Source organism: Buceros rhinoceros, unplaced genomic scaffold (genome assembly GCF_000710305.1).
Source record: "Buceros rhinoceros silvestris isolate BGI_N320 unplaced genomic scaffold, ASM71030v1 scaffold10668, whole genome shotgun sequence".
In the NCBI taxonomy this organism is placed as follows: Eukaryota; Metazoa; Chordata; class Aves; order Bucerotiformes; family Bucerotidae; genus Buceros; species Buceros rhinoceros.
Window position 1 is genome coordinate 53 of NW_010428618.1, and position 25,465 is coordinate 25,517.

A 25,465-nucleotide genomic window follows, 5' to 3' on the forward strand; every position below is an offset into this window, starting at 1 on the left:
TTAATAAACAATTTGGTATTAACATTCTTAGTCTCCTACGCAATGAAGTAATATTGCAATAGCCCTTCATCCTGAATCAACAACAGGGACAGCTTCAACGAGCTCTTCAGATTGCTATCAGCCCCACATCTGGATAACCCAAGTCTGTATTTCTTATTAAAAAAAGAAAATAGCCTCTCAATAAAAGGACATAACAGCTATTAACATCTGGAATATTGAAAATACACTGAATTTCCACTTACCAGTACTAATGCAATTTTCTCCATCCTTACTGAGCTTCCAGCCTTCATAACACGAGCACTTGACAGTACTTTTATGCTGTTCACACACTTGGCTACACTTAAGGTGCTTGGTACAGTAATCCGTAATCTCACAAGTTTTGTTGTCTATACCAAGACTGAATCCTGCAGGGCAGGAGCATACAATTCTTCCTCCAGGAACCACAGAACATTGATGGCTACATCCACCATTGTTAAGTGAACATTCATCTGAAATAACATGGGAAAAACCCCAAAACCATTAAGGGCCACAATGACAGTCAGTTAATTTGCATATTCTTGAAGTCATCTGGTCAGCTAAAACACATAAAAAGCCCCTCAGAAATGTAAACTGAATTTAACATTTGTTAACCAGCTTTTGATATTTACTTCTAAAAATGATTGAATTTGTAACTATTCAGTTTATAGCAATCTTTCAGGCTTTTAGAATGGCAGATGTACACTGTATATACACATTTTTTTACTGACTTGAAGGCTCTCATATCATTCACTTGAGAAATAAAGCATCTCCATACAGAGTCAGTCTAAAGACTGTTATAGGTCAACCACCTCCAGTGGTGAACAACACTCCCCTTGCCTCCAGCCACTTGAGCTAGTGGGAAGAAGGCCCCAATGCATCTATATAACAAGTACTTGTCAAAGAAATAATTAGGATTTCTGTCTCTTCCAATAACAGCCACCAGAGAACACTACTTCTGCATTCCCTGTGTTCTCACCTCTCACATTATATTCTGCAGGTAACTGATGATTTGCCAAGCTCTGCTAAATGGATTGAAGGTGATTTGTGAAACTTTTAAATTACAATTTAAATTACAATTAAATAATTGTGTCTGTGAGAAATTCTCTGACCGCTGGAGCAAAGCGGCGTAGAACCACTCCCAACCCTATAGTACTACTGACACCCAGGGAATCAATGGCAGGGCCAAAGGAGCCCATTCTCACAGTGGAAACTAGGCTTCACTCTTCTGTTTTCATCTATTTGCTTCTTTTAGATATTTTGCTTGATTCTAACAAGTCTCTGAAAGCCTTGCTCGCTTGTGGTAAGATGTATGAAACGGTTTTCTACAGAAGTGACCTCGTGCTATAGCTCTTTTCACCCGCAGTCTAGACAGCATGGGGTTCATAGGAGGCTCTCAGAGGACTTAGGTCTACAGCATAGTCTTAACACAGCCCAGAGGAACACCGAGTTTAAGGTCCCCTCTTACAGCACCGTCTGCAGACCGACTGAGCAGGATGGTGTAAAGATCTCTTGGCGGTATCCTGCAGCAGCTCCTGCCCAGCAAACTGCCTCCCATGCGCTCAGGGCTTCCCAGTAAAGATTGATCCTGGAGCGTGAAAATGCTTGCAAACATCCCCAAATGCTTTGTAACAAAATGCTGGAGATGGTAAAGCATTTTATGCAGAACAAGGTCAGTGTGGAGAGGCAAATAAAGAATTACAAAATGATTTAATTTTTTCCTTCAAGTCATGCTTCTCTTATCCCTAAACCATCGCTGTAGTACAATACTTCTGCTATAGTATTATGAGTTCTTTTAAAAATCTGTTCATCTTTGCATATATTTTATAATAATTCAATTACGTTATCAGTTGTACTTCTGTCAGATTTATAGACTTATTTTTGTACTATTTTTACCGAATACCATTTTGCTGAAATAACCTACATTGTCTGATGTGCCATGAAATCCTTTTAACATGTCAGGGAGACAACGCTAACTCCTCCTAGTCATCCCAACCCCTTTCTTCATTAACTCCTACACAGCTACTGACAGGATTCTATCAACTCAAGCTTCTGCAGTTGAAAAGAACTGCAAATTAGCTGAAATCCTTTCATATATACCAGAGCCTTTTACACCATTTACCTCCAGGAGTATCTTAAGGGGTCAGGAAATGAAAGAATTACCCACGGAACTCTATTTTCCCTTATTTGAAGAAAACTAATCCTTTGAGCGCAAACCCCGTCTTACTTAAGTAAAAATCCTCCCATAGGCTCCCGTGATAAAATTTCAGTGCGATTACTGTGAGAACTGTTTTTTCAACAGGAAACAGTGTGACAGACAGTATCAAGCATAATCAGGAAAATGCGTCTAAAAGAAGTACCACAAAGATCGCCTTCATCAGATCCATCAGGACAATCTCTTCTCCCATTGCAGAGCTTCTCAGGCTGTAGGCAGATGGAGGTATCATTAGCACAAGGGTATTTTGGTGGTCCACACATATAGCCCTCGCAATTATCCTCATCAGACTGATCCTCACAATCAATATCGCCATCACATAGCCACGCTTTGCTAATGCATCTCCCTTGGAGAAAAGAGACAATAAACACAGGAAATCAGACTGGAAGCAAACTTGAGAAAAAACCTTCAGTAACATTACACAGATTTTTTTTTTTAATTAGATTTTTCTATTAATAGCACTTTCCTCTTAGATGAGCAGAAAGAAAACAACTTGTACTTATACTTTGAAGCATCACCCACATCAGTATTGACAGTCTAACTTAATTTTCCAGACATCCAGACAATCCTAATCATTTCCTATTTATTTGAACAGAACTGCATACAGGCAGGACACATCCTCATAATCTGTTAAATATACCAAATTACATGCGAATGTGTTTTTGTGGGGGTCTTTTTGCTTGGGGTTTTTTTTTTGGTTTTGGTTTTGTTTTTAATTCCTGCTTTTCTTCATCTCACTTCCTGTATCATCTTCCCTAACAGCCTTCCATGGGATCAATGTTTCATGTAAGACTTTCCATTAGCATGGGTTTGAGAAACAAAAATTCTTCTAGGAAATAGACACAATACATTCCCAGATTGTGCCAGATAAATGATTGGCTTTTAGGCAAAGTAACTACAGCAGATGAAATTTCTTACTTGATTTTGTTTTTATTGAACTTTGGTAAGGAGATTTTCCTTCACGCCTCAAAAAGGGGCGGGGAATAAATCTGTGCTGACCCTCAGCGTCTATAGATGTCATTCTCTTGATTGAGAAACGGGTTTTACTCTTTAAAAAATACACAGGGACTAGGGTAGAATCACCCAAGTCAAGGATTTTAATACGTGAAAAATAATTGAGATTGTGCAGCTACCACTTACAGGTGTGCATGTGTGTGTGCTCCTGTCCCAAACCGTTTTTCAGGTCTCAAGCATAAACTTGTTACTTGCTAACAACAACCAGTTGGGGCTGGGACGTACTTTATTATCCAGTTAATAGAGATGATTCACCAGGCAGAACCGTGGGTCAAGGAAGCTGATCTTGCACTGTTTCTGCCTATGAACTATTTTAGAGAGATAAAGTCAGGCTGGGATGGGAAAGAAGATCCTGGAGTGGTCGGGATCCATTGACAGCAAGGCTGACGCACGCCCAGGGACTGACTGGTGATGTCTGAGACTGGTAATTGCAAACTGTTGCACAGCATGAATACGCAACTTTCAGCCCAACCTTCCCAGTTTAGCAGCAATATTCCCAATAGGAAATGGAGACCAGTTATGTCTTTGGAGGGGGAGAAAGCACGTGACTGACTGTGTGAAATAATCAAATAGGGCAAAACTCTAAAATTGTTGGTTCTTTAACACACCTCAGTGTGAAATCTGCCACAGGCTTTCACTTTGCATCGACCATGACAGGGTTCAATATAAAACCATCTCCAAAGAGATTCTCCACTGCTGTCCACACAATGTAGCAACTGTCCCTAACTAACTCTGTCAGCCAGAATACTGTAGAGATTTCAATTTCCTTTAAAGGAAATATTTGCTTAAGATTAGCATAATGCTTTTTGTTTGATATTTAGTCGTCTTTTAATGGGAAAGGTGCTGATGTCCTCAGAGAAAGACAATGGGATGAAATACAGTGAATCAAGAACACTGAAGAAAAAAGGTTTCTGCAGCACTCATGAGGCAAACGTGAGACTGTTTTCACTTTTGGGGAAAAAAAAAAAGCAAGAACTGAAACTTCAGGATCATACTACAGCGAGTACATAACTTTGCCAGTGGAAAATCACCTGGAAAAACTTAAACGGGGAGTGGTGTCCATTAGAATGAAAAGGTGTCACCATTTTCTATACTAGTCAAAGTCTTGACTATCCTACACTGAAAAGACAGAATTGCACAGACACCAGGAAACAAAGGGGCAGGTATGATATGTATGCGGTTAATCTTTATGTGCAGTCACAAGTCTTTCAAAAAAGTGTCCATATTCTTTATTATCTTGAAATGATCATTAATTTTATATATTATTACAACACAGCAGTAGAATGAAAGCTAACGGAAAATACCAACGTCAAGCAAACGAACCAGATCCCAAAGTAAATTGACGTTGCTTCCAGTAGAGCTTCTAATCCGTTTTTTAATCTTTTATACATGCAAATGTTTACAGAGCAAATCAGTTTTCCTGTCTTTCTCTTAATGAAGATATGTTTTATAATAAAAGATTCAGCTTCCACTATGATAGCTCTGACACGTTCTTAACTAGAATATACTTCCATGGAATTAATCTCTGCAGAAATTCTAAAGATATAGACTTAATGAAGTGTTATGACTGTCTTGAAATCATTACTTAAAATTCACTGAAGTATTTTTGCTTTATTGCACTTTATTGAAACTCGCACTTTTGGTTTCCAGGAACCTTTTTAGTAAAATTCCATCATAAATTAATTGCCTCAGTGGATATACTTGTTCTTTTCCATAGCTCTTTTGTGTAACACAGAAGAAATATGTGTAAAGCAGTGAATCAGAAGTTCTGAAGCAACAAGTATGTGGGAAAGGCTCAGCCAAATGGTTCTCCAACTAGATTTCCTACAAATATTAGCAAATCCAACTGAATTCACTTTTTAGATACTTTTCAGTCTTTGCTGGGGTGCTCAGCCCAAGAAGGTTTTGGACTGGTTATCTATTCAACTGTAGGAAAACCACTTTGGCAGAGCTTTAATGACATTCGGTTTCCTCTTACAGTTAATTCTTCCTGCCTAAAGCTGCAATGCTTTCCTAACCTGTAGAATGGACTTGGTCTCATTCCCCTCAAAATGAAAGAACGTTCTAGTCTGACACATTTTAAAAATGTGATGGTCAGTGACGTCGCTTGCCCTGTAGAACGAACCTGAGATTTAGACTGACCTACAATGTTTCAAGAACATGGTCATTTTTGGTATTTAAAAGCTTTTAGTGGAAAGCAGATGTTTATAAATGCTTCCTGCATGAGACAGAGCAGGCAGGAACAAGTGGAAGCAACACTGGTAAACCCACCTCATGACTCACACCCTTTCCACCCACCCTTTGAACTCCTTCATGTGTTCCCTTCTCACTAAGCCTCCTCTTTCAAAACTCTTCTCATAACTTATCTCCCCACAGTAACCCCTTCCTCCTCCTCAATCCTCACAGAACCTGTAGGGCAGCCCTATCAACTTCCTCCTCATCTTCTTTCTCAAAACCCTTCCTTCCCAGCCTTCTTCGGTATCAACTTCTCTCTGTTCTTCTCATCAGGTACTTGCAGCTTTGACTGTTATGCTCCCTGTCCAGACAGTACCATGGCTCTCCTCTTCCAATATCACTGTGATAATCACCCCTTAACTTTATATTTAGTTTTTATGTACATTCCTTATTTTCCATTCCAAACAAAACCTACTCCTTCCCTCATCTTTTTTTTCCCCCTTTAGTATATTATTATCAGGTAAAAAAAAAAAAATGGTTCGATGTGCTATCACACAGAACACCTCAAAACCCATCCATTTTATACTGTAAGTCAGAAAACAGGTTAGGGGAAGTATATTAATATCCTTTTCCTGGTATGAGCACAATGAGTAACATCACCTCAGGAGTATTAAACATTAAAAGCAGTATTCAAATAGTAGATATGTGATCAAATCACACAGACACACACACAATGAGTAAGTGAGAGCAAAACGTATCTGCAAGCATATACCTGTACTCTTGCAGGAGAACTTTGTTTTTTCATCACACAGTCGTATAGTTCCATTACAGCCTTTTTCATCACTACCATCTTCACAGTCCTTTTCACCATCGCAGCGCCACAACTCAGGGATACAGTTTCCATCAGGACTGCACTGAAATTCCCTCCCATTGCATCTTCCAGGAGAGGGCATTTCTTAGGAAAGTAAGAATTACATTAAAGAATTTACTCCCATGAGTTTTTCCCATGCCAAACCTACAATGACTTAGAATCCCCCTTTCTAACCAAAGCCAAAAATCAGAGTCCAAGAGTAACACTCAAAACTCAACTCTTGCTTCCTAACTCATCACTCTATTACAAGCTTCAGAAAAGTTCTTTCTTACCCTGCTCGCTCCCTTCACTCTCACCTCCTCCACAAGGGAAATAACAATTTACTTTTTTTTCCCCCCACATCTGTCAGCTACAAATGAACTTGGAGATGTAAGGAGGACCAAGCCTGATGAAGTTTTCCTGATTCTCACCCCCAAACTTCATTCTCTCTTTTTTTTTTTTTTTTTTTTAACAAGGTCCATCTCCTAGTTCACAGAAATGACACGAGGCCCCAGCACCTGACTGGTTTGCGCTACTATGGACTAGTTTTTTAACAAGGTCCATCTCCTAGTTCACAGAAATGACACGAGGCCCCAGCACCTGACTGGTTTGCGCTACTATGGACTAGTTGTAGCCTTTCTATATTCCACAGCAATGAACTTCAGTTCAGCGCAGCTACAGAATCAGTTTTGAACGTTTCAAAGAACAGTAACTGTGATTTTAACCATTCATCACATACTTCATTCTCTTTTTCAAGTTTATCCTTGCTCTCCTTTTTCCGAAGTATTACTATGGTGAGTATTTGTAATATTTCATAATGCGCTACAGAAAATAGCATGTACTTTAATGATAAACTTATATATTCCTGTTTGCACCAAAAAAACCCCACGTTAGCAGATTAGCTCATTGATTGCTTGATTATTTACAAGAAATCAAAATTAGAGGGACAATGGGGTCTCTTTAGACAGGTGTCACGGCAAATTATTATTCAATAATAATATTGAAAAGAAAGAAAATTACGAAAAACCTGAATCACACAAAAATTAGAGGGTTACTGCATAAAACTCCCCCGAAAATATAAACGGTAACTTAAGGAGTGTTGCTCACTGTCTCTTTATCTAGGCAGCACGCACCTCTCTAATAGGCCAAACATCACGTTTGGCGTAAGTCAGTAAACTGAAATTACAAAACTTATCTCAGGATAATACCCATTCTGCTTTCAAATGCATTCTTCTTCTAGGATACACTTCTGTATTATCATATTGCATTTGACACAGTTTCCATTCCAATCTTCACCAAGGACAAACACATTTTCTCTTTCTCCATTGGCTGACGGCAGGTCCTCTGTATTTATCATGAAGTATTCTCCGTGTTTAAGTATTAAAATGTGGGAAGATAAGAAAAGCTCACCCTCCTTGCTGCAGTTGCTTTTGGTTTCGTCACTGAAATCTCCACAGTCATTGTCACCATCACACGCCCAATGACTTGGGATGCATCTGCCATTATAACATCTGAATTGGTCAGCAGAACACGAGTGAACACAGCCTAATTCATCACTTCCATCACCACAGTCGTCATCTGCAAACATCAATTTTTAACATTATGTTAAAAGAGAAAAAATCTGAATAAGAGGTGTGAGGAGAAAAAGATATTTCTAGAAAGGCAAGAGAAAAATGCAGCAAATAAAACAGTATGTTCACTGTCCACAGTCATACAGTAAAATCGTTTCTAACAAATAATTCCTTAACTGTACTTTACCAACAGAACTTGACTCTGTCACTTTGGACAGTCTGACTCCTCACACTTAGCTACTCAATCACAGACACCAGCAAGTATAAGGATGTATATTTTCTTAAATTGTGTAGTTAGGCAAAATTAAACGGGCTTCCAAACATGGTGGTTTTACTTTATCCTCTGTGATTTGTTTAATTAACTTAAGACTGTTTGGCTCATACGCAAAGAGCTTTGCAAAAACCAAAAGGAAAACCTGATGTCAGAATTTCTTTTCTACAGACACACCAATGTTGTTTCCACGTACTTGCACCGTGGAGAAAGACAGCAGCACATAACAAAGGTGGAACGTGGTTTCTCATTGTTCTAATGTTGTAGTCATTGCAACAAGAGTAAGGCAATTCATCACTGATCGTGATCGTCAAAGGAAGGAAAAGGTAACTATGGAGGGTAACCACTAAAGGCTCTGCTGGCACAGAATCTCAGTAAGCACGCTGTGATAATCTGGGGTATCAGGCCATTTATGGCCATGACTTTCCATCAGCCTGTGATGGGTTTTAATTACCTTCCTGTGTTAGAACAAAAGCAGAGACAGGCAGACACCAGGACAGGAACCTTAGCCCTCCTTCTATCTCCCTTCAGGTGCCTGTACACAAAAGCAAGGCTCTGGACCCCTGTGGAGATGGTGCCTGCGAGTCTGAGTTTTGTTGAAAACTCATTTACATCCCATTTCCGATATTTGACCACGTGCACGTCTATCTACTATATATAAACAGGAGTCTTGTCGAAGAGGCAGCAGAAGCAGCAGAAAGAACTAAGAAAGCTGTCTCTTCTCGGAGACAAGCTGAGGCAGAGAAAGGGATCTCGCTCTGTTCTAAGACGTTAGAACAGGGGCTGCGAAATATTGGAGTTGGGACGCCAGTGACAATGTTTCGGTAAGAATTTGTGTTTCTATAAGCGAGGGATTCCTCTATTAGCTAGTGGGAGATAAAGCTATTGTGAATGGTCTCCCTAGATTGTTGGTAAATAGTTCTCAATTTGCATTGGCAAAGAGAAGGTATTCGGACTTCTATGGGAGCTGGTTTACTTGCGGAACCAGTTTTCCCTCCTTGTAAGTTGTCAGTTACATGCAAGGTATTATTCTGTGTAAAAATTTCCTGACCAGACATTATTCGAACTTGTTTAAGGGAACCTAATAAAACTCATATTATTTATTATAATTGTTTGTGGGGTATTTTTGTAACACAGCCTTATAAAATTAGAGTAATATCAGATGCTGATGGTTGATGAAAAACCAACCCAATGTTGTTAGAACTGGTATGACATCACTCACAAACCACAAGCTCTGAGAGAAGATTCATTTGAACAGCTGTCATTCACGTTTGTACTCTTTCAGACCAAAGAAATAACTCCGTTGTAAAGCCTTCCTAGCCTTCGTCTTGAGTGATGCTGTTTATTACACTGAACATGCCCATAATAAACAAAAAAGTCAGGTATTTTGGTCACTGGTAATATATTGTTTTCTAAGAAGCAGAACATACTTTCATAAGTGATAGCTTATCTGAGCTTTTTTTTTTTTAATAATGAAAGTTTACATCACGCATCATTCTGCAGAACACACTGTTGGTAACTGTTACCATGTCCCCTGCATCGTCCCTTATATGAAGCTTCAATATTGCTGCTTTCTAGGTCAGGTAATTTAAAAATGCTATATTTATTCTCCGACCACTTACAAACCTGGCAATATCAGTCTCAGAAGAAAACAGTGAGTATCAAAGCAGTGTTTAATCTACATTTATATCTATATTCATTTCTGATCTAGAACATTCGATCCTTACCTGAATCACAGAGCCATTTGCTGCTAATGCATCTGCCATTTTTGCATATAAATTGCGTTAGCGGTTCACATGTTGGGAATTCTGTGAAAGTGTTCAAAAGAAATAAAACCTATTTAATCTATATGCTCTTCAGTGATTTTTTTCCACCTTCCTAGACATATAAATTACACAACTGTATTGTATCAAATATTTGCACCTGCCAGAGAATCTGGAGATTAATCCGGAGAGGATAAAAAAGTGAGACACAAAAAAGAAGATAACAAGGCTTTTAACTGTAAATACTAGTCCAAACGTTATCCTTCCTCTGCGTGGGCCACTGAAATGTATTATTCAGTGTCATCACATGGTCCTACCTCCCCACCCAACCAGGGCTGTCCTTGCCACTTAGCATTCTAATATTTACAACTAATTACAGCTTGACAACTGATACAAACCCTATTTTCAATGTGTTTATTATATAAAAATGTTCTCCAATTGCAACAGCACTGCCAGTAAAATACAGGAAACAGAATAGAAAGTGAAAAGAGAAGTTAAATACCAAGCAAAAGGACAGTCAAGAAATAAAGTTACTGTACACTGACATAAAATCCAAAATTAAAATGTCAGCACTTACAATCATTTCCTCCAAGATCCCAGTAACACAGAAAACTGGGACAGCATCATTCATAGAGACTCACCTATACCACACAAATATTTGTTTTTATCACTATCTAAGATGCCTCTGCATATTAGATATTGCATAATGATGTTTTTTTCAGACTTCTTTTTCCTCTAAACCCAATGATTTAGCTGGTATGTGCATTCATACCATTGACGTGTTAAACACTGCTGGTACCTGTGCAGTTTGGAAAACACAAGTTGTACTGTACAAAACCCAGCAATTCATAGGAAAATCTGAAAGTCTAACGCAATTCAAAAGGAATAAGAGAAGCCTAAATTGTCTATACAGACCATCAAGAGAATAAGCCACCTCTCAGCAGCTGATACCTAATGCAAACCAAAGACGACAACACGAACAATCTGCCTGAACTACCACTTAAAGGCAAGTTTGTCCTTCACTGAAGGATTTCAGGTTGGAATTTCCTACACAGTACATCCAAAATGCACCATAAAAATTAGCCAAAATGGAGCACGGTCCTGTCAGCCACACCAAAACTGCCCAAGATTAGAACAAATCTCCAAGTGTATTCCTCATGAGGTTGCTCTAGCTACATTGGGTTGTTCTAGTGGTGTTACCACTGAGAATACAAAGCTAAACTTCACAAAGACTTTGAGAACTAAGCCATGTAATTAGTACTGAAGAGTCTTCCTAAACTTCTAAAAGATGCTACACATAATGGTGAAATTTCCTTAGGACAAGAACTGAAATAGTCGTTGAAGTCAATGAATTTGACTTAAACTCACTGTCTCTTGACAGTCTCTTTGGTGCAGAAAACATGTTGAAGCTAATGTAATACAAAAGCTTTTTTTTTTTTTTTAAACAGAAGTTCAGGGATAGTTTTGACTAAAAGAAGTCATGCATGAAGTACTGAATCAAACCAGCTGCACCAAGTAGTAAAATTTACAGATCGCCAAGAAGACTGAAGTAATTATTCTTCTTCAAGACAGAAAACAGTGGGAAAAGTTAACACTGATGACAACACTTTGTCAATTACTCCTAGAAATTTAATTATTTTTGTTAAATAATAATAATCGAAAAGCTGTTTTTCTTGGGGAAACACATTACTGACATAAAAAAACCTGTTTTAAGACAAATAATGGAGATGTGCATCTACGATGATACTTAGTTACAATACATGCTTTATGTGCCTCAAGCAAAGCTGAAAGTTCTTAATGTTGCTTTTTAGCTGTTAAATATTTTGGCCACAAAATGTATTTAAATTTATATTTACATTAGATTTATATTTAATGAATTTTTCCCCTTTTCTGTACATGAATCCCTTCATGACTATTTTCTTTCTGTTCATCTCTCTACTCAAGAGCTGTATGATGAGACAGAAAGTATTTCAAGTGAATTGTGACTGTCACCACCACTACCAGCACCCATCTCATGATTCTCAGCTCACCACAGTCTTTCCAAGGATGTTTTGCAGTATCTCCAGTGTCTGCTTGTCATAGCCCCAGCCTCCACCATCATCCACAGCTCCCTCTCACATCCTAAAGGACAGGCACAATACTCACCCTCATTGACCCTACGGTCTCTCCCCAGGTCTCCTTTCCTTTCCTATTTCACAGCAAAGAGATGTACATAATTTTTCCTGTCCTGCTCACCCCAGCTATATATCAATATAAATATGCTTTAGTTGTTAAATCAATTGAGACCAGTAGTTATTCATCGCTGGAGACTGGTGCAGATTAAAAAACTGAACAATTTGTGATGGTAATTAAAAGTAAAATAAAGCTTTGCTTTTTATATAAAGACTTGTAAATACAAGAATTTCAAACTGTTTCAAAGGAGAAAATATACACCACTAAACAGAATAGACAAATAAGTGCCATTACCATGCCCATTAGCCAATGTTTGACACACCCGCACAACCACAGTGCTCGAGGGTAAAGAAACAAGATTCTAAAATGTGAAACACACGTAAAGTCTGACCAAACTAAAAAAAACCCAGGAGGTGAAATAAATACTGATTAAATACTGATCTGAAGAAATATTCCAGATGAGCTGACAGGATACCAAACAAAACACATGGAAAGAAATTAGACAGATGACGTTAACATCTTTGTATTGGTAAGAGAACTCAGGGTACAGCTAGCCAGAGAAACTCCTACAGCACCAGGTGCCAGGTTATAGTGTGACACAGAACGTCAGAATCCGTGAGATTGCAAAATACAAGGAATCCCCTGTCATCACCTGCTCTACCTCTGTACACAACTGAACAGACTCCATTTGAAGCACAGCAATTAGAAGGCTACCTTAATAATACGCTCATTTTTATTCAAAATGTAAAAATCCTGGAAAATCTTGAATGTAGAAAGAGAAGCTGAGATTTACATGTGAGCTTAAAAAGTAACAACGTAAACTCAACTAATGACTATTAGCAGGTTGCCAGACACGAATAATTCAAAATTAAACAAATTTAAGAGATTACGGATAAACAGAATTTACTGCTTGGATCCTACTCGTTGCCTTCCATAGATTCTCTGGTAATTAAGATCCTGGAAATTTCTGTTTATGGAACACAGTGAATCAAGGTGTCAGCCTATGACTTTCCTTTATGCAGTTACGTTCTGTTTTTCTCTCACTCTGCACTGAGTGCTGTGTAGGTTTACTCTAATAACTACTGAAAAGGTCTAGAGAAGTAAGATAAAAAAAAAAACCAAAAAACAAACCAAAACCATGTTATTTCTGCTACATTGCTTTCATATTTGGATTTTGATAAAGAAACAGTCTATAACAGTAATTTAGGTTGGAATGAGCTGTACCTGAGGAAAATCCCGGTCTAGCTACTAAGTAAGTATCATAACAACTACACTTTACATTTTAATTTGTTTTGTGCGCAACCTGTCACTTCATGTTTTCATGGTTAATGCTAGTAAAATAATCAGGCAGCATACTTTATAAAAAACCCTTGAAAAGTAATTTCAGAAATATCCAGTTATGTTGTGACACACTAGTTCCTATTAGTAAGTCAAACATATCACAACTACTGTAAACAGGGAACACCCCAATACAATATTTTGCAGACAGCTCACTGACCCTTCTGCTCACAGCAGTTTTCTTTGACCTGTCAAACAGACAAAGGTGGTCCCGATGACTTCTAAAAACCTTCATGGTTTGGAAGGAGCTGATTAGACAGTGCACCTCCCTTCGCAATAGCTCAGTAAAGCAGCAACCAGCAGAGCTGCTGAACGCTCTCTCATGATATAACCAAGACAGACTCCTTTTTTTTCCTGCAAAATACAACATCAAAATAACCTTCTGTTCGGTCTTGATGCAGTCTGAGTTTATTGGCATCTAAACTATGCTGAGGGGGCCCATGTGAAGAGGTTTGTGGCCCAAAGGTCAGTGTTTGAGGGTCTCAGTATTTGATAATGGGCTGTAAAAAAGCCCATTGAAAAGCCCATGTAGAAAAGCATTAAGTCGATTATCTGCATATTTGGTACTGGAGTTAAAAACTCATTAGCACAAAATGCAGCCTTTGCTTTGGGTTTTTTCATGAATCAAATAAATTATAATTGCCATTTCAGAAAGAATACTATCAGTTCATATAAAACCAGAAAGCCAGCCCCTCACACTTTTTCTATCCATCAGTTCATGTGAAAAGAGATCTTTACATATTTATCTTTTTATAGAATAATTTTAGCTTTTTCCCCTCAAAAGAAAATTTACTTACCACAGGATGTCATTTCATCGGTTTCATCTCCGCAGTCATCCTCCCTGTCACACAGCCATGATGTCGGAATACAGCGTCCATTCCCACAAGAAAACTGGTCAACCTGACACGTTCTTGCTGTCAAAACAAAACACTCCAAAAATGCAAGGAAATGGACTAAATCTGTTGGGTCTCTTGGTGCATGTCTCCATGCAGAAATTGCAAGTTTACGGTACACCTCCTGGCCTGCTGCAAATTCTACCTGTTCTGACTAAACATCATTCACCTCCTTTGATTTCAGAGAAAATTAAGGTCAACTGCAGGACTGAGTTCCACCTCTGTTATGCAGAATTCTTAGTGGTTTCCTCAGCATATGAGAACATTGAGTTTTACATGCGATTATACAAAACTAGGTGGTAGAAGAGCATTCATGTTTAACAAAATGACACCAGTGCAAGAGCTGAATTAACAAAAATCAGGGCACAAAAACGTCTAACTTCCCACGGGAATATTAACAACTTGTATTTCATAATATAAACAATGATCTAGTGAAATTATATGTTACACAAAAAAATGGCAATACAGGATGTGTGTGACGTGCCTGGCCTCACTGACCTTAGAATCTTTGCCTTTGCAAATATGAGACTGAAATGATGCATTAAAAGAACAATGTTTATCATCCTTCTGAAGAAATAAGTATCACTTAAAATAAATTACGTAACTACATTAATTACTTTGAAAGCTGATGAACAGTAAAACTTCAATCAAAATCTAACATAGAAACCCGACGTTACTTATAATTTTGTTTATTCAAATTTGTGAACCCATAATTACATGCCAGGGGATAGTAACACTGATTTTCGATTCCAAATTTAAGCTTTTAGAGTTCATCTATAAGTGAATCCACACTTTAAAAGAGACTGATACATCAGAAATCCCAATAATCAAAAGAATATTTCTCCATGTGGTATTCTCAATTACCATTTCATTTTTCTCCATAGAAATAGCCCAAAATACAATAGAAGAATATATGTTTATAATATTTCAAATTCATTTTTTAAATGAGAGTACTGTTTGCCCTGCAGGAACAAAAGGAAAAAGAAGATTACAAAATTCAACCCATAGCCAACTGGCACAGGATCTTATCCTACAAGCAAGGAGTTCGATATTAAAGGATATCAAAGCAGATTACGATATCGGTAGGTCTGCACTGGGGTAGAGTGCATTGAGCCAAATCGCACAAGGAACAACCAGAACCACTTACTATACATATGAAATTTTAAATCCGGGCATATTAGTTCAGGGAATTATTTTAATAGACAATATATGCTGTCTATCGCTGCATTTCAGTTCATAGCGGTCATCAGGTTATTGACATCTGGTATTTTGGATATCAGATATTTAATGATGGTTTAGAGTATTCTGACAAGCTCTAAGCATCAATTCCACTCAAGAAAGGACAGATTTGGAACTCTCCACTCAAGAAAGGACAGATTTTGCAACGACTTACTGCAGTGAAAGCAGTAAACAAACTTCATCTTGGTATTTCCTTAAAAATCCACTAAACAGTTAATAATTTGAATAAATGAAAACGATTTCAAGGTACCAAGGGGAAACTGAATAACTAATTGTGTTTTTGTCAGCATAAAATAAAGTTTACTAGTGACATGGCTGTCATCACAGTGTGTTAACAAACCAAATTTTAACTGCCAAAAAAGATTCAGTCGGGACAAGTTTGTACCTAAGCAGTGCTTTGACAACCCAACCCATACGGCTAGATTAAGTGCTGAATTACTCTGGAAAGCACAGTCAAGTGTAAGGAGTAAGCAAAATATAATTCGTATTTCAACCTTAGTGGCATCAAAATACGAATTAATTTAAAATGTCAATAATCAGATTACTAGTAGCAGACCGGTTCAGTTCAGTTCAAGCAGCCTTGAACTCTTTACGGAACTTGAGTTAGAGACCTCGTACATGCAAATTTTTACCTGAGCAGGTTTTGTTTGATTCATCTTCATTATTACCACAGTCATTAGCTCCATCGCAAAGCCACCTCTTGGGAATGCAGCGATTATTTTGGCACTTAAACTGATCATCAGGACAACTGTGATTGACTGGGGAGGAAAAAAAAGAGAGGGTTTTTTTTTTTCCTAAGAAAATTATCAGAGACAAACAGCTGGAAATAATACGTTAAACGATACTCCTCGGTGATGCAGTTAGAACGGTTATCCTGTATATATAATTACCGTGATATCAAAATTGTTCAAACTAGTCAATTAGAAGTATTGCAGTAATTCAATCATAAATCATGCTTCAATCACAATACGGCCAACCGTATCCCTGGCTGTATCAGAAGAAGTGTGGTCAGCAGGCTGAGGGATGTGATCCCGCTGCTCTGCTCCACTCTGGTGAGCCCCCCCGTGCAGTGCTGTGTCCAGCTCTGGAGTCCTCAGCGCAGCAGAGACACGGAGCTGTGGGAGAGGGTCCAGAGAAGGCCAGAAATGATCAGGGGGCTGGAACCCTTCTGCTGTGAGGACAGGCTGAGAGAGCTGGGGTTGTTCAGCCTGGGAAAGAGAAGGCTCTGGGGAGACAGTAATTGCAGCCTTCCAGTACTTAAAGGAGGCTTGTAAAAAAGGATGAGGACAGACTTTTTAGCAGGGCCTGTTGCAACAAGACAAGGGGTGATGGTTTTAAACTAAAAGAGGGGAGATTTGGACTAGAGATAAGGAAGAAGTTTTTTTACAGTGAGGGTGGTGAGACCCTGGCCCAGGTTGCCCAGAGAGGAGGTAGATGCCTCAACCCTGGAAACATCCCAGGTCGTGTTGGACCTTGGGGCTCTGAGCAACCTGCTCTTGTTGAAGATGTCCCTGCTCCCTGCAGGGGTTTTAGACTAGATGACATGTGAGGGGCCCTTCCTACCCAACCCACTCTATGATTCTATTTAGGTGGAGAAAAATGTCCTTGGTCGTATTTTATCAGTGTGATGAGGTTTGCAAACTAACATGCATACAAAGAAAAGAAAACATGGAAGGGAACAGATGCAAGTTGCGTATCCGAAATATTATACCACAGTGAGCAGGGGTTTGGGCAGGTTATAAAACGCTTGTAAAATGATGCACATTACTGTCAATGGCCACATACAGACCTGCTGTTTACTTCCTATGACACTGTAGGTGTCAAAAAGTGAAATATGCAACACAGCGTAAAACTGACAAAAAATATGATATTCAAGAGCGAACAAGGTATCACACAAACATTTTTGCTAGCTATGAAGTACCATGGAAAGGATGAAGACAGAAATTATGTGAAAACCATCGGCCTGAGCTTACAGCTGTAGTAAGTATTTTACCTTCTGCTTCTTTTAGGCCAATTGCAAGATTTATTACTAGCAGATCTTGCTAATCTTGATTTACAAGAGCAGTAAACTACACACATTTGTAAGCCCCGGGTATCTCAAACTATTTTCCACCTACTCAGCCGTCCTCAGCCTCTTTAAAAGAAGAGTTTAAAAGTTTAACATACTTCAGGAAACAAACGGTATTTAAACTGAAAAGATGTCTTGCAGGCTTATCCTTGACATTTCAGTAGCTTTTATCTTTGACCTTTCTGCCTATTCTTCCTATTGAAAACAACACAGAGCGAGTATGATATCAGTGGCACAGGAACCCTTCATGAGAGTTTTGTGTGGAGGGTGCAAGAACACTGAAGGTAAAAATTAATTAATGATCTGAGCAGAAAGGTATTCCAAGTATCATAATACTTAGGAAGCAACCTAGTTTGTAACGTGACTAGAGAACAAAATAGTTATCATCTGTGTAATAAAAATAAAAATTGAAGACTTCTTTTAATTCTGAGTTTATTATTTAAAACTATGGCTAGTATTAACATTTTTGCTCCTATATGTTTACTAACGTGTGTGCGTATTCTAACTAAAACTGCAAATATATCAGACTAACTGAAAAAAGAACTGTTGAAGTTACTATAGCAACTGCTTTTCAGCAGTTTTAATTAATGTTATCATATCGGCCACCTAAACTATGCATCACATACAGACTGAGGACCAGACTATGGTTTCATTTAGAGCTGTATAAATCCTCTGAGAATAACAAGCTTTGATCAAGGAATTGCTCTACAGTACGCTCATTGAAATGAGAATCAAGTCAGCTCTGCCAAAAGACTTAGCTGCTCACTGTAATAGTTGAGCTCCTTAGTTAAGTGGCGGAATCCCTGGTATTAAGATGTTAGTAAGCACTACAGTTCAGAACCGGACAGAGGTTTTGAGAAGGATTCGGACTGAAATCAGTAACGACTGCTACGAGGAGCTATCAAAATACATAAATGCAGGGAAAAACCACCAATGACAAAACGGCTTTGTAACAGCCATACAGAAAAAGACCTTGGCATCACAGATTATCACAAGCTTGGCATGTACCAGCAACACGAGACCTCTGCGAGGCAGGAAAGATTTGCCCGAGGATGTACAAACAGGAATATCAACCCTCACAAACACATTCTCTCAGCCTAAACAGCTTCACAAAAGCCTCAGCAGAAGTAGATACATCCAGCTTTGGACATCCATCCCCTGGGATCACTTGGCCAAGTTAAGAAAAAAGAAACGGAATCTAAAAAAAAAAATCATAATCTATTGAAAAAAAAGCATAAAAAAACCACTGAACAGATTAGGGTCGTTTCATCTCAAGATAAGAATGAGAGACTACGATAAGAGTTTTGAGACACACAGAACAATGCTGCACATAGAAGAGTGCAACAGTTGTTCATGTCTACAATTGGTAGGGGAAAAAATAACGTATTTTCATTTCAGGAAAGGAGATTTCGTTTAGAGAAATGACCTGATGATAGAAATAGGAAGCTCTGAGAAAAACTGAGTAAGGAAAGATGTCACTGCTGCAACTCTAATTTTATAGCAGGCTATCGTGTCTTCCAGCAATGACACAGATACATAACTGGTATGTTTGCTATTGTTCATCATTTCAACAGCGGGACTCCTCTACAGCAAAAAATACAGCTCTGGTAAAACTCTATTTTTAAAGTACATCTAATTTTAAACTGGAAGTGGGACGGAGGGGGTTTGTGCAGTGGTGGTGGATTTGGTTTAAACAGAAATATTTATGGTTGGATCTGTTGAGATCACCTAGCCTAATCCCTCGCTCAAGCAGGGCCAGGTAGAGCAGGGTTTCCCAGGACTGTGTCCATAAAATTTTGAGTATCTCCACAATCTCTCTGGGCAATCTATTCCAGTGTTCGACCATGCTCACAGTAGAAAAGTCATTTCTTGTGTTCGGATAAAATTTCTTGCTTTTCAGTTTGCATCATTACCTCTTGCCCTGCTAGTGGGCACTATTATGAAGAGCCTAGCTCCCTGTCACTCATTTCCTCCCATCAGATATTTATAGACATTGGTAACATCCCTCCTGAGCCTTCCCTTCCCCCCAGACTGAACAATCCCACCTCTCCCAACTTCGCAGATAGAAGTCTCTTAATAATCTTGTCAGTGTCGTAATAATCTTAGTGTCCTTTCATGGACTTGCTCCAGTAAATGTCTCTCTTTCCTGTACTGGGGAGTTCGGAACTGGACACAGTGACACACAACTGGACACTGGTGAGATGAAGGATCACCTCCCTCAACCCGATGGTGATGCTTTTCCTATAGCAGCCCAGGATGCTCCTGTCCCCCTTTGCTTGGTTTTGAGGATGTTACAGCAGACAATGCCAAAAGCTGTACTAAACGTGAGGTAAACAATACCCGCCGCTTTTCCCTTATTCTCCCCGTTAGTCACATCACTGCAGAAGGCTTTGAGGTCAGCTGAGCTTGACTTCCCCTTCACAAGCCCAGGCTGACCACTCCCCATGACCTTCTTGTCCTTCATGTCTTTGGAAATGGTTTCCAGGACTACTTGCTCCATCACTTTCCTAGAGGTTGAGGTGGGGCTGGCCCTGATTTGTGACGGCTAGAGATATTTGGAGGCCCCTTCCAACCTGAATTATTCTATACGGAGAAGTGCAATAGCAGGAAACAAAGCAAAAGCCTCAACATTCAAGGATTCAGAAATGACGATGTTAAAACCAAAAGCTGACTGCTTTTGTGCGATGCTATGACACAAGTACACAAGTCTCATTTGAAGAACTATTATCACTATATGCAGCAAAAGAAGAAAAAGAAAGATTTACGTGAATTACTTAAGGATTATTGCTTTTGTTTGACACCCCTCAAACTTCCATTATTTTGTTTCCGATTTTTTAATGAAGTACGAGTCGCGGGTTAAAATGTAAAAGCATACGTACAGCAAATTTCAGACTGCTCATCGCTGCCATCCAGACAGTCATCATCCCCATCGCAGCGCCAGCGATCCTGGATACAGCGCTTATTGTTACACTGGAACTGCTCAGCTTTGCACAGCTGTGGTAGCACCTCTCCATGTTTAACTAGGGAAGAACATCCAAGAAACACATCTATTTCACCAGCCTGATACATAAAGAATGCAATACTACCGCTACATAAATAGATAGAAATTCTTCAGACCATTCTTTAGTAACCTTTGCATATTTGAGGTAACCCCACCTGAAGCCTGGAGCAGCACGCACATCTGAGTGTATGGTTGAGGTAATACATTTTTAATTCATGGAAGAGCTCAGAACAGAATGGCACTCGAACTTTTTTTTAAATTGGTGCTTAAAATATCAGTTTAAAATATTGCAATGCCTCATCAAGAGTGAAAAGAAAATATTCTTACAGACAGACCAAATTCTGATGCATGTTAAGGGGCTAAAAAACAATTACTGAAAAGCTGATTCTTGTATCCAAGCAACAACTCAAACAGCTGCATTATGCAGTGGTACAGACTTGGCAAAGAAGAAAGGATAAAATTCTGCTGAGGTAGAATGAAGTGGCAAGCTACAAGCTCGTTGATAAATCCAGACAGAAACATTTCTCCACATAAGGTTCAGAACGCTTAATGTGTAAATACCAGCAGCACTCTGTGACCCTATGAGGAACATCAAAGTCCTTGGAAAGAGCCGGGCAATGAGGTGTGCCCGGGAAAAAGCAGGAAATCTGCTTCATTCCCACCTGAAAGCGTCTAACCTCTCTTCCTAATGCTTACATTCCATCTTACCAGTGAGAAGTCCACCTTCCAGTATTTTCTGCTTAAAAGAAAAATAGTTTTGTTTAGCCACGGTGATGGCTCTGCCAGCCATGCATCTGGGTCAGATTCAAAGTCATTCCAAGCTCAATCATGCTCATCATGTCATGAAATAATCCTCATGCTTTTCTCATCTCTATTAGGCTTATTGTTGGAGACCTATGAAGCTTTACTACACTTCAAGAAACAGATCAAAAAGATTTAAAAGACCCCAAAAGATAATTTCAAGTTACAAATATCAGAACTAAACATTTTAAAAAAATACCTGCATTATCTGATGAGTTATTATTTTTAATTTAAAATCCCACATTTTATTATAAACACAATTCTTTTCATTGGCGTTTCAATGAAGATATCCCAGGAAGAGGTGCAAAAAGCGACAGCAAAATTTGCATAGTTTGTGTCATACCTAAATATCTGGTTTATGTTATATACCAATATAACAGTATATATAACAGTTCGTGCATATGTATCTGCATGACATGTCTTATGAACAGTTTCAGAACGAACATTTTCTGTTCTAGATGTCAGTTGAAGACACTTAGTCCATATAACAATCTAAAAGCAGTTTGTACAGATTTAATATAATATTTATATAGATTAATTTCTGGTATTTCTGATATTTATAAAAGAGGTCAGTGAAATATTTCAGTGCTTTATCATATCAGACATTCTGAAGTATTTCCCAATGTATTTTATCCTCAAATATTGTGTACTTAATATTTCATCTTTTTGGAAAAAAACCTTTGTTTAATAAACTGTCTTCAATTAGACTCTTTATTCAAGGAATATTTCTTTGTCTTAGAGAAATGCGAACAGTCTCAAGAAGACCACAGTTCCTTGATTTACTTTCAGATGTGACTTGATCCCTTAACAGTAGTATCAACTCAAATATTCTTCTAAAAAAAAAAAAAAATTCTTACTCATGCAGGTTGTACTGTTTTCATCCAAAAGCTGATTATCAGCACAGGCACAAACTCTGCCTCCAGGAATGGCTAAACAAAGAGTGCTGCAGCCTCCGTTATTAACACGACATGCATTATCACCTGTGAAAAAAAAAAAAAAAACCCCACAACTTTAAAACTAACAGCTATGTTAGAACTAGATTTTTTTTTTTACTACATAAGCACATGAAAATTATTTTCAATTATTTTCCATTTTAGGAACACATTATTCTCTTAATTTTGTTACTACCGGTTATAATATTTAAACTATTTTAGTTACAGGTTGCAGTAACTCGTAAGAATGAAGAAAACCAACCACACCATCAGCTCACAACATTCTATCATCTCCCTTTTTTATGAGGGGAACAAATACTACTAAATATTTAATACAGATGCAGCTACATGTACACAGTAGTTTTAAGAAATTAAACAGTATGTAAAGGAATGCTCTGAAGTATATTGGCATCTGCACACGTTAAAGCAATGTGACGACAAGCAGAGTAAGAAAAGAGAGGGAGGGGACAGAAATTAACAGTACAATGAGATCTGCGGTAGGTAAAATACAAAGTGGACATTCTTCCACTCTTTTCTGAACACATCTGCTAGTGCTGTGCCTCCTTCTGTTCCTGTTTCCTCCCAAAAGCTGCACACTATTCACATGAAGGTACTGACAGCTGTCGGGTGTTTCAATCATCCCAGGGACTGTTGCATCCCCACTACCCCATTCCTTAGGCCAGCAGACTGAACTCCAAAGCCCACTGAAGCAAACGGTACGATTTCTGTTTGTGTCACTTTGGTCATGACTTAATTGCTTAGATACGCGTTGCTTAGGACATTCAATTTCTCACCATCAAAGCTCTATTAATTTCAAGCGTTGGTGATGACTACGACCAGGCGAGCTATAAAACATCATGCCAGCTGAGACTTCAAAATAAAACTAATTTTTTCCTCCTCCTGTCCCAGTAAAAAGCAGGTGTTCCTTCCTCTGCTCCTCCTTTCGAGGTGAACAGAACATTCATCAGCTTCCTGGGTTGATCAGACTCCCCACAGCTCCCTCTCCTCACTACCGCTTCGCTTTTCAGAGGCAATCTAATGCTAAGTTCTCGTAGAGGGAGCTGTGAACACACTATTAAACCGTGTCAGAGCTATATCTGCACAGGCAGGGAAACGTTTTCAAATTATCAAATCCATAATCAGAAAACCAGTAAACAATTTAAGAGTTTGAAAACTTTCAAATTTTAAGATGGACCTCAATATGTTTTAAACAACACAAACCTTGAGCATTTCCTAATAACCCACTCCTAGACTTTTTTCCAACCCCGCCACACCTAATTTCTTAAAAGTAAGTGTGTCTACAGTCCAATGAAACTCCACTGAGCTTTCAGATATATCTGTGTAAAATAATTAATACAGAACACAGTGGGAAGATGCTATGGTACTTGCACTTTGATTGGACAGGGTGTGAGGGAGATGGCAAGAACATAGCTTTACAAATAGTGAAAACTGGAAGTCTCTGTGAAGTGAGGGCTGGATCACAATTTTAGATAGAGCAGTTCCAACTTAGACTAGGCACTTAAAGAAGTTTATTTAATCTTGACTTCTTCATTGCATCCATTCTCCCCAACCTCCCCCAAATACGAGCAAAACATCAAAAGAGTAAGAGACATATTTGCATCTAAATCTTGGAAAACCTCACGTACAACAGCTCCAAAAAAGTGGCCTTGAAACTCTTTACTTCTCTACAGGGCACCCATTATACAAACCAAAGAACCTTGGTAACACAAAGATTTAAAAAGATATCAGAAGCTGCCAAAATAAAGAAACCAAAAACAATCTTCAAAAGTGAATCCAAAATTATAGAGCATGACTCAGGGAAATTTGCAGTGATGTAATAAAGGATATATATGAGTTTGTCATATCACTAAAAAAAATTAAGGCTATTAAAAGACCGTTTAAGATATAGAAAACACTGAAAATCCATGATAATTCTGAAGCCCAACGCAAGCTCAAAATAGATAAAATAAAAACAGTTGATCAAAGCCAACTGGTCTGTCTTGAAGGTAAAAAGTTTCTACTTAAACTCATAATTGGGATGACAAACTACAGCACAGCACGTTACTTGCCAAGTGATAAGAGAGAACGATGACAAGGAAAATACAAGCGCCAAGAGTTAAAGCAGCAAGATCACGGATAAAAGGGTTTATAAAGTGGGCTTTAAGGAAGTCTTCAACCTGAAGGTGCAATCAGTCTCAGGGAAGAGACTCCTAGGCTAAAAAGTCACTTGAAATGCAGTCAGTTAAATCTTTACTGAAGCTGTGGAACCTGTTTAGCTACCAAGTATTTATGAAATTAGGTTTCCCTGACTGCTGTGTGTAATAGCTATTTTATATTGGTGTTCTTAAAATATTTCCAAAATTTTAAAACTACTTTCAAAGCTATTATAATATTTTTCTTATTTTGCTAGATTCTAAAACATCTGCTGCCCTGCCACTTGCATATATTACGTCAGGCTGATTCCATTACAAATTGCTAAAAAATCAGGCCAGAGCTAAAACAACAACGTGCTTGAACCTCAGTCATCAGTCTCAGAAAAAACCAAAAAACCCAAGATCCACATTTGTTTAATCTCCTCTTTTCAATGATACGCTGAAGTATTTATTGCTGCTTAGCAATCATTGTCCTCCTATTTTCATGAGCGTTCATTTCTGTCTGAACCTCCCCATGAACCTCACGTCAAGTGCTGCTGGAGTTGAGTACGCCTGCTTTTGGGATCACACTACAGCTACGAAGAGCAGCAGCCTGGGGCTTGAGCAGCTCTTCTCTGCCAGCTGAGGAGTTACAATGTCAACGGATTTCAAAGGAGCTTATTTTAACTGTGGCAAATGGACTTACACAAGAATTCCTGACGTACAATTAGCAACCTGCCCCGTTAGAGCAGTGGAAACGCCCACGAGCCTTGGCAGGTTCATACGTGACTGTAAATCCAGCTCCTGTGATCACTACGCTTCCCACCACCTCCCCGTATTTTAAGGCATTCCCGATGCAGAGACCCAAAGACTAAGAAAGTAAGATTAATTCTAATCTCCAGAAGCAAGAAAAGGATCACTCCTCATGAGATACAAAGATAATGGAAATACCTCTTCTTAAAGACTTACTAGAAGAAGCTTAATGTCGCTACCCATGATACTAAGCACAGCAGGA

At 38.6% G+C, this 25,465-nt stretch overlaps 1 protein-coding gene across 1 annotated transcript; it reads right to left on the reverse strand.

Moving 5' to 3' along the window:
* Window positions 1-392: 392 nt before the first annotated feature.
* LOC104498904 (low-density lipoprotein receptor-related protein 1B-like) lies at window positions 393-22,366 on the reverse strand (the record flags this gene model as incomplete). Its single annotated transcript, XM_010142342.1, has 8 exons — window positions 393-488; window positions 2,335-2,576; window positions 6,192-6,374; window positions 7,680-7,847; window positions 14,182-14,298; window positions 16,149-16,274; window positions 20,464-20,604; window positions 22,244-22,366. Coding segments are annotated over 8 exons (1,196 nt in total), but the record flags the coding sequence as incomplete, so codon positions are not given.
* Window positions 22,367-25,465: the final 3,099 nt, after the last annotated feature.